This window comes from Salvelinus namaycush, chromosome 5, assembly GCF_016432855.1.
Source record: "Salvelinus namaycush isolate Seneca chromosome 5, SaNama_1.0, whole genome shotgun sequence".
NCBI classification, from domain to species: Eukaryota; Metazoa; Chordata; class Actinopteri; order Salmoniformes; family Salmonidae; genus Salvelinus; species Salvelinus namaycush.
This window is the reverse complement of record NC_052311.1, coordinates 39,039,878-39,049,636: the sequence shown is the minus strand read 5'-3', so window position 1 is coordinate 39,049,636 and position 9,759 is coordinate 39,039,878. Positions and strand designations below refer to the sequence as shown.

Here is a 9,759-nt window from a genome sequence, read left to right as displayed (position 1 = left end):
ACACATTTAGACCCAACCAAATCATGAGAAAACAAAAATATACTTACTTGACAAATTAGAAGGAATTTACAAAAAGACAACGCAAACTGGAATGCTATTTGGCCCTAAATAGAGAGTACACAGTGGCGGAATACCTGACCACTGTGACTGACCCAAAATTAAGGAAAGTTTTGACTATGTACATGCTCAGTGAGCATAGCCTTGCTATTGAGAGAGGCCATAGGCAGACAAGGCTCTCAAGAGAAGACAGGCTATGTGCACACAAAATGAGGTGGAAACTAAGCTGCACTTCCTAACCTCCTGCCAAATGTATGACCATATCAGAGACCCATATTTCCCTCAGATTACACAGACCCACAAAGAATTTGAACTCCATAATGTATTGGGTGAAATACCAGTTTGCCATCACAGCAGCAAGATTTATGACCTGTTGCCACAAGAAAAGGGCAACCAGTGAAGAAAAAACACCATTATAAATACAACCCATATTTACAGTATGTTTATTTATTTTCCCTTTTGTACTGTAACTATTTGCACATCGTTATAACTGTGCATAGCCATACTATGACATTTGAAATGGCTCTATTCTTCTGATACTTTTGTGAGTGTAATGTTTACTGTTAATATTTTATTGTTTATTTCACTTTTGTTTTATCTACTGTATTTCACTTGCTTTGGCAATGTAAAAATGTGTTTCCCATGCCAATAAAGCCCATTGAATTATATGGTGTGATTAGAATCACTCATGTTTCAGTCATGATCATTTGATATATGTGGCATTACATGCTGACCAGACCGGACACGTCGCGTGCGCTAGCGTTGCGAAATAAATGTAGAAATCCATGTTATTCAATTATTGCACCAACGAGCGTCTGTGTTGCCAAGGGCTAAAATAGAAGTCATTCCTATTTCTGACGCAGATCGCGCTGCAAGTCCTGCCTCTCCCATCTCCTCATTGGTTTATAGAAGCAGGTACCCACGTGCCATCTCCTCATTGCTTATACCCACGTGGGTGATTGAAAGGCGAACTGTTTTGCCGGTCGTTGTGGTAATACTATGAAAGTTTAGATGCCAATCACCATATAAGTTCAAAGATGAAAAAGCCTGGAAGGAGGAGATGACTAGAAAAGATTTGGTTTACCTTTTAATGTGTGGATCAATTGTCAGAGTAGAGGACCTTGTGCATTTCAGGTAAAATAACAACTCAATGTTTATATCCCAGGACAAATTAACTAGCAACAGCAAGCTAGCTAAATAGGACAAATTAGCTAGCATGTGCAAGCTAGCTAGCTAAATTGCCATACATGTTTAATGCTTTTCGACCTGTCCCCAAATTAATGTAATTGGCTCAGAGTTTGTTCTGATATTTGAACCTGCGCGTCGTGATCGCGTTTGGTGTGGGGGGACAAAATACCTTTATGCACGATGGCGCACGCGCGCAGCCGGTTTGGGTTCCGTGTTAGAAGCTGTGCACAAAATGTGTGTGAAGCAGCATTCTCGTTCAATTCCTATGTGCTGCCAAACTAGTAGCCAGCAATCCCTCCCCCTCTGGTTGCCATGTGACAGAGATAAGTCACATGACCCAGGCTCTGTGTACAGGAAATAGAGACCAGCAAGAGAAAATAGAAGGAAAGTAGCTACAGTGAGGAATTTGCACCAATAAAGTGGGTTTACTGACTGCAAAAGTGAAACGTTGAGCAGGTATAGTACCCGAATTTAGTTTTGTAATATAATTTGTAATACAATATTATTGAATAAGGACTTATTTCCTTTTACTGCTTCAATGTTGGTGATCTGGTTCTTGATTGACCAGAACCTTACAGGCTTCATAATTCAATTATTGGGAACTATGCAGAAATCTGTTATTATGGTATGTAATAAACAACCCATGTGCAGACTCAGGGCAAAGTGCTTTCTGGCTAAACAGTTTTTTCACTTTCCCAGTTAACCAACATCAGTATTGTAGACACCACAAATATGATCCGTGCATCAAATCTGGGTGGTGCTTTCAGATTATCTTTGCTGAGCAACACAATTTGTTGTTTGTTTTGCAGATTTTTTCCTACAACCTAAATATAAACATATAGGACAAACCTTACATTTGCTTTGCATATCACTATTTCTCCTCAGAGATGAAGCTGTTGCCAGTGATTTTCCTGCTGGCATTAACCTCAGCTACCTCTGCTTTGGACAATGGTTTGATGAGGACCCCACCCATGGGATGGATGTCTTGGGAGCGTTTTCGCTGTAACATCGACTGTGAGAATGATCCCAAGAACTGCATCAGGTACATAATGGTAGACATATTTATGTGCAGTTTTACAGACTGACTCTGCAGTCACTCCTATTGTAGAGCTATTAACCTCATCCCCAGGCTAATTGCAACCGCATATCAGTTAGCTTCCCTGTATACAGATTAAGATTAGTCTTGGACTAATAAGCACTTTCAATCGAGAATCTCTTTTGAATGTAATTTTTTGTCTATAACTAGGCTTAATCTGTGTCCGATAAACTGGCCAATAGAGTATAACTCGACAGATAGTGACCAAGCTGGTGGACGAGACTATTGAGGTGTATATAGGCCTGGTTTACTTGTAGATTAATTTTCTTCTCATAGTGACTCTGATATTAATAGGATGCTGAACATTTTACATCAATAATATAATTGCATGAATATGAATATATGAATATCTCCCTACAGTGAGAATCTCTTCAGAGACATGGCAGACAGACTGGCTGAGGATGGGTGGAAAGAGATGGGATATGATCATGTCATGATAGATGACTGTTGGTCCTCCATGCTCCGGGATAAAGATGGACGGCTGCAGCCTGACCCACAAAGGTTAGCCTCTGTCTCACCCTTCTCCTAACTCTCTCCATCTTTGACTTTCTTCCTTATTTCCTGGCCTTCTACCTCTTCCTTACCCTCTCCATTTTTGCCATTCCTTCTCTTCTTCCCATTCAACCTTAATTAAAGACTGTAAATCTGGTGTACTAAAACTGTGCTGCTTGTAATGAATACCTTAGCATGGGTTAATAAAGGATATTGACTTGAGCTTGTCTTATCTACTACAACATTATAAAAGGACAGTATTAGGTATGAGACCCAAGACTTCACTGCCATCTCTCTAACCCCAGGTTCCCTGGGGGCATTGCCAAGCTGGCGAGGTACCTCCATGACCGCGGACTGAAGCTGGGCATCTATGGGGACCTGGGCACACACACCTGTGGTGGGTACCCTGGCACCACGCTTGACAAGATTGATACTGATGCCCAGACGTTCGCTAGTTGGGGTGTGGACTTCTTGAAGTTGGATGGCTGTTACTCCAATGAAGAGGAGCAACAGAAGGGTGAGTGAATCTTGAGGGTGAACTGTAACTGTACATTGGGAGTTACTATATAGAGTGTATCAGCATTGGTGGTCCTTTGGGTAGACTGGCATGGTAGTATCTAAAGAGATGGGTGCAAGAGAGGGTAGAGGGAAATAGACTCAGAGGGGGGATAGTGTGGATTTCTATTGACACGTACTATGTTCTTCTGTCATACAGGTTACCCTCTCATGTCCAAGGCTTTGAATGCAACAGGCCGTCCAATTGGCTACTCCTGTAGTTGGCCAGCCTATCGGGGTGGACTCCCTCCCAGTGTATGTTTCATTATGCTACCGGTGACACAATAACAGAAATAAGGGACCACGTATGCCCCCTGGCGACAGGGGTTTGTGCCCTGGCTCGGCAGATTGTCTGTGCCCTTCCTCTCTGTCTCCCTAGCCTTTGCTTCCTACTATGCTGTCATGAAAATAATAAAATACAGAAGGATATCAACAAAAAAAATAAGGGTTAGTGAATAGCTATGTGTTGCAAAGATTTTTAGTTTTACATTAACAATTATGGCTTGGAGGAAAAGATAATGGATGACCCTTCTCTTTGAATAATGCTCCATTCATTGTCATATTTTCACTGATTCCGATTTCTCGCATGAGCTACTTTTGCATGGTTACAGGTATTCCTCAACAGCACTGCTGTAGTTAAATGAGAAACTGTTGCTCCTTCACGTTTGATCCATCACTCAGATCATTCTTGATCAGAGGTGTTTGATGATTGTGGTTTTTTTCCTGAAGAATCAGGATGTCTTCCAAAGACAGGCAGGCAACAGTATCAAATCTAATGTCTTTATAACATTTGTACCCTTTTGGAAAAAAATCAAGGTGTATGTAAATACATTTTTATTGCTCACAAACACTCATACAGTCCATATCTCTTCTTTCTTCAGGTGAATTACACTCTGCTGGGGGAAATCTGTAACCTGTGGCGTAACTATGATGACATTCAGGACTCATGGGACAGTGTACAAGACATTACAGACTGGTTCTTTGACAACCAGGAGATACTGCAGCCTGAAGCCGGCCCTGGACGCTGGAACGATCCTGACATGGTCTGTCCGCTGTCTTTCCTATGTCTGACCATTGTCTGTCCCTTACTTACACCAATCACCTCTGTCCTTCTTTCTGTGCTCTCCTCTCTGTTCATGTCTAATACTGTACTCTCCTCAGAATTGTATTGGTAGAGTTTTCACCCTATTTCACATTTACTTTGGTCTGAATCTTACATTTATTGAAGTCTGTATACATTACTTGCTGATAGTCGCGGTATTGCTAAGTGTCCACCTCTCTTGTCAATATTCACCTTGTTCCTGCATTTGGAAGGGACTAGGAGTCACTCTCGCTCACATTGTTTTATTTATTTAATATGTGTATTTGTTCCACCATCAGTATTGTTGTACAACTCATTAACCTTACATATTTATAATTTTTCTCTCCCAGCTGATCATAGGAAACTTTGGCCTCAGTGTGGACCAATCACGCTCTCAGATGGCTCTTTGGGCGATCATGGCTGCACCTCTCATTATGTCTAACAACCTTCGAACCCTAAGCAGTGAGGCCAGGGCCATCCTGCAAAACGGTGCCGCCATCGCCATCAACCAGGACCCGATGGGCGTCCAGGGAAGACGCTTGCTACAGGTGACCCTCAATGACAAAATTACACATTTGTTTATGATTCTGGCAATATGAAATTCACTTCATTCAGACAGTTGGCAGACAGGCCAGTGGGAGAACAGTAGGAAGGGGATTGAACCCTGGTCTCCAATTGGGAGTGGAGTATGTGACTGACAGGGGGCGTTACTGCTAGACCACGGTCTCGGCACGAAATTCACTGTTTACTCTCCTATTCTTTGTCTGTATGTCACTCTCTTTTTTTCAGGAGAGGAGTCATATTGAAGTGTACTGGCGGCCCCTCTCCCAGTCGGCCAGTGCTCTGGTGTTCCTCAGCCGTCGCCAGGACATGCCCTATCGCTACCACACCTCCCTGGCCAAGTTAAACTACACAGCAGGCAGCTACGAGGTGTGCTCCTCTTTCCTGGTTCCTTTCCTAGTTCTCTCCAACCACGTTGTAGTGCATGATGACTCTATTTCTTCCAGCGTATGATGACTGTATTTATTCCTGTTGAGGGAAGTGGAAGTTTGAGCTGTGAGCTGTGTTTTTGTAAGTGACACAGTATTGTACCTCTTCATTTGTACTCTTCTATATCTTTCAGGCGTATGACGTGTTCACTGGGGAAACATTGAGTGGACTGTCTGCCACCACAGAGTTCACCGTCTCCATCAACCCCTCAGGAGTCGTCATGTGGTACGTCTATCCCAAAATGCACTACGAGCATCCGCAGGATGATGGTAGATACCCTTACATCCGACAGAAATACAGGATGTCCTCCTCGCTCCGCTTCCACAAGCCGAGGGTTGTGCCTCCTAGTCTGCTCTGAGTGGACATGAAGTAAGCAAGCAGGAGGGCGAATCTGTTGTTTTAAGAAGTCCTCCATCAATCCAGATCCAATCAAAGATATTTGAATCAGGAAGAATATTGATATTTTTTTGTGCTGTTGTGTTTTAACCCATATGTAATCTTGGCAACCCAGAACTTACATCGTGCGCCAGCTACTCGGTTAAGGTCTTGGAGTAGACGAAAGAGTAAAGATACTAGAACCAGTGGCGGAAACAGGTCGGCATCTTCATCACCGTCTCTGTCTGCAACAATTTATGTTATGTGTGTCTGCCCACGAGAGATTAAACCATGTGTAATGTTTGAACATTTCTAAAAAGTAGATTTTGTTTTTTGTTGTGTGACTTTATTCTAACAGGAAGGAGCGGTTCATATCTTGCCTATGTTTTTATAAAAGGAGGGTGCCATAAGGTGCAGAATTGAGACTGCATAGAGTAAGATGATGAACGAAACATGCCATTAAGACTTCAATGTTTGCACTTTCAGTCATGCAATAGTGTACAAGGTTTGGAGCCGTGTCAAAAGAGGAAGTGTGTGCCCATAGCAGTCATTCCCCCTTTCCACCACTGAGTGGCAGTGTAGACAGAGGTCCACAACAACCATTAGTGGGTTCCCTTTACCCTTGAAACACCAGCATGGCTATATCACAGTAGATTAGGTTGCACAAGGAAATTAGATGTGCTCCAGATTAGGCCAGGCATGTTTATTTGGTGATGGGATAAACTGCTGGTGATGTGTCAGTATGGAGAGATGAGATTGCTTCCCAGTCAATGCCGGTCTGATAGGGCTTCTGGATAAGCGATACGGTGTGTCTTGTTGGTATAACCTCTAGGTAGGTATGCCTTATGTCAGTTCTGTGAAGGTGGCACACATGCACACACACATCTACCCGGTACAGCCAGAAGAGGATGGACCACCCCTCTGAGATGGGTTTGATTAAACATGATCAAACCTGCACATCAAATCACATGCACATATGCACATGTTATACAAGGGACACATACATGTTATACTAAACCATCACACATCCTTACTCATCTCCAGTCCACATACAAAAATAATTTAGCCTGTTCCTCTCTCTTCCAAATGGTCCTCTTCTTTCCTTCCTCTGGCCTCCCTCTGTTTCGGCGTACGTGTAAGGAGGGAGCATCAAGGCTGGCAGGAGTCCTGACATCCTCTCCTGGTACAGAGCATCTCTGTCCACAGTGCTTTGTCTGTGTATTTCTGTGTATGTTATTTTCCATGTGCCCATACAGTAAGCAGAACAAAATGTTTCACTGTGGGTGCATGAGTGTGTCATGCCATGCCATGTCGTTATGTTCCATTCTGTCTATATGACACTGAAATTAGCAGGTTTATGTGTTGGCTGTGCTACACTGCAGTCCAGATCTCAGAGAAGGCCTTCAAACTGTCCTCCATACATTATCACAGACGTTATCCTAAATTCTAGAGGCAAGCCGTGTTTTTGGGCAGTAATAAGCAATTTAACCACTTTACCCATACCCTAACTAAGCCTAAACCTAGCCGTAACCTTAATCCTAATTGTAACAGAATTCTTATGCCTCATTTTTAGCTAAATTCAGTAACTTCCAGGTCTGCAATAATGGTGAACGGGAGAGTTGGCAGGAGGAAGAGGCAAACTAGCCAACCAGAGCTCAGATCATAACATGTTGTGGCAAGTTTGTAGGTCTACTCTATGTTTTACCTCCATATTTTCCTCCATTTTCCCTCCATTCCTCCACAGAAATCCTCCTGAACTCTTATACTGTTCTCCATACATTAACACAGAAATCCTCCTGAACTCAGAAGAAAGTCACAACAGCCAGGTCACACAGCAGATGCCTCCCAGTAGGACAGCATCTCCCGGGCCGCTGTTCAGTATATGGCATCCACTGCCAGCCCCATCCGCAGCCCCACGCATCCCCAGTGCTCAGCCCGGTCTTTATTGTGTCGTAAAACAGGTGGCATGCGGTGCCCAGGTCTCATAGAGGATGTCACACAGGTGTTCCTATGCAGCCCTGTGATGTGGGCTCTATGGATGCTGCACATTGGGGATTCTGTGGGATAAGGCTATGAGCAGTTCTCATATACAGTTATCAGCCTGTCACACAGTAGTATTATATATTTGAGGGCCTTGTGGAACTGAATTAAAACCACAAAGAAGAAATTTAAATTGCGTCATCCAGTGGTCACGTGGCCAACAAAATGGGCTCACGTACAAGAGACACATGCAACAATTACAGTGCTGCATTCAGAAGCTTTTGGATTCATAATTAGATCATGTGTTTTGCTGATATAGGATGGAAAGAGTGAGCATAATATGCGGTAGGGGACTTTGTGAACTGCTTTGTTTTGGTGAAATGGGCCGGTCCCTCCTGCTCCATCTATGACAGCGAACAGATGAAGGGGCCGATTGTCATTCTGTTGCGGAACCCATCGGAGCTTGGCAAGGGCAGCTGCTCCACAAACTCTGTGGTCGACTTTGACTTTGAGGTACCCATTGTATTTGGTGTCATCTGTTCATCTGAGTTCAATGTTTCCGAAATGCTGTATTGTAAATGTCATCAAGGGAAGCAATGATACACCATACACACATACACATGCTCAGCCATACACACACACACACACACACACACACACACACACACACACACACACACACACACACACACACACACACACACACACAATGACACTGGTGATGTTTGTCATGTGTCTGATTAGGGCCCATGTGGGAATCAAACCCCTCCGCACTCTTCCGATGTCCGGAATCTCGTCTCAGAAATCCAACACTTGCCCCATTGTTACACTGTCTCATTAGGCTAGTGTAGAGAGAGAGAGAGAATTGTGGCGAGCGAGACAGGCTGGTATTGAGAAATGTATCCCTGACTGTACTCACGTAGACACTCTCTCTTTCTTCCTCTGACTCTCTCCTCTCTATTTCTCTCTTACTCTTTCTCCCGCTTTCTCTCTCACTCCCTCCACCATGCTCACCTGCTGCATTGCTGTGAGGAGATGGCTTTATCCTGCCTCCCTCACACTGCTTCTTTTGAAGAAAAGCCTCTCTTTCTTTCCTCTGTCTGTTTCATCCTCAGGGAGCTGCAGGTGGATGAAATAGGCCATGCCGTTAAGAGAGGAGTGGTTGAAAAGTGAGAGTGACTGAAAGGGCTGGAGCAGCTCAGTCGCATCACAATAATGGCTGACATGGTGGAAAAGATATACAAAAATAGCCCGCTTTCCCAACCACCATTTTCTAGCCACAACACAGCACCTGATGTAAACACCCACATCATAGCACCTACAATCACAGACGAGTCATTTTGCACTTTTGAAATATAGCCTAGTCTTCCAAAGCAGCTGAGTCAGACTAAAAACCACATATATCATTTGAAGAGAGATGAGCCAGTCTAGTTGTCTCCTCACATCTCCACACCATCTTCTTCTCCGGCTGCTTCTTCCCGCAGATATCTGGCACCTCGGCGGTTCTCTGCCCCATTGTGGCGTCCTGGCCTGCTTTTATTTATGGCCTCTGAAGGGAAGTCATCTGTTCAAATAAACCTGGAGACTGTTCTGCAAATAGGATTCAGGTGTTTCTACAACTTTCTGCTTTTTTAATGGAATTCGTACAGGCTGCTAGGTTAACCTGCTGCTGTTTTAGCTGGAGTCACTGAAAAGGGGTGCGTGGGTATTTATGTGTGCCCCGTGTGTGCCTGTGACTATGCATGCATGTGCTAAATGACAGCCTTAAGTAGTTTAGAAGAGTGGGTGCTTTCTATAAGGGAATTTTCCCTGGGGAAATAAAAATGCCAGGGTAGAGCGCTTCCCTAAAACCCCACAGCATTCAAATGTATAATCTCTTGTAGCTTGACCCCACTGCTCTTCTACCCTGTTTCCTCTTGGCCTACATTCACGTTTAATATAAGCC

The 9,759-nt window shown here is 43.8% G+C and overlaps 1 protein-coding gene across 2 annotated transcripts; it reads left to right on the top strand.

Annotated features, from left to right (window-relative positions):
• The first annotated feature begins 1,578 nt into the window (after positions 1 to 1,578).
• On the top strand, positions 1,579 to 6,158 carry LOC120047526 (alpha-N-acetylgalactosaminidase-like). 2 transcript variants are annotated; one of them, XM_038993052.1, is made up of 10 exons: positions 1,579 to 1,701; positions 2,131 to 2,287; positions 2,702 to 2,842; positions 3,139 to 3,350; positions 3,549 to 3,643; positions 4,270 to 4,431; positions 4,820 to 5,017; positions 5,259 to 5,399; positions 5,593 to 5,828; positions 5,971 to 6,158. In XM_038993052.1, exons 2-9 carry the CDS (start codon positions 2,133 to 2,135, stop codon positions 5,815 to 5,817), a joined length of 1,329 nt encoding a protein of 442 aa, XP_038848980.1. In that variant the 5' UTR covers positions 1,579 to 1,701; positions 2,131 to 2,132; the 3' UTR covers positions 5,818 to 5,828; positions 5,971 to 6,158. The 2 variants fall into 2 exon arrangements, with proteins under 2 accessions (XP_038848980.1, XP_038848979.1); XM_038993051.1 differs by having other exon boundaries at positions 5,593 to 6,158.
• The last annotated feature ends 3,601 nt before the right edge of the window (positions 6,159 to 9,759 follow it).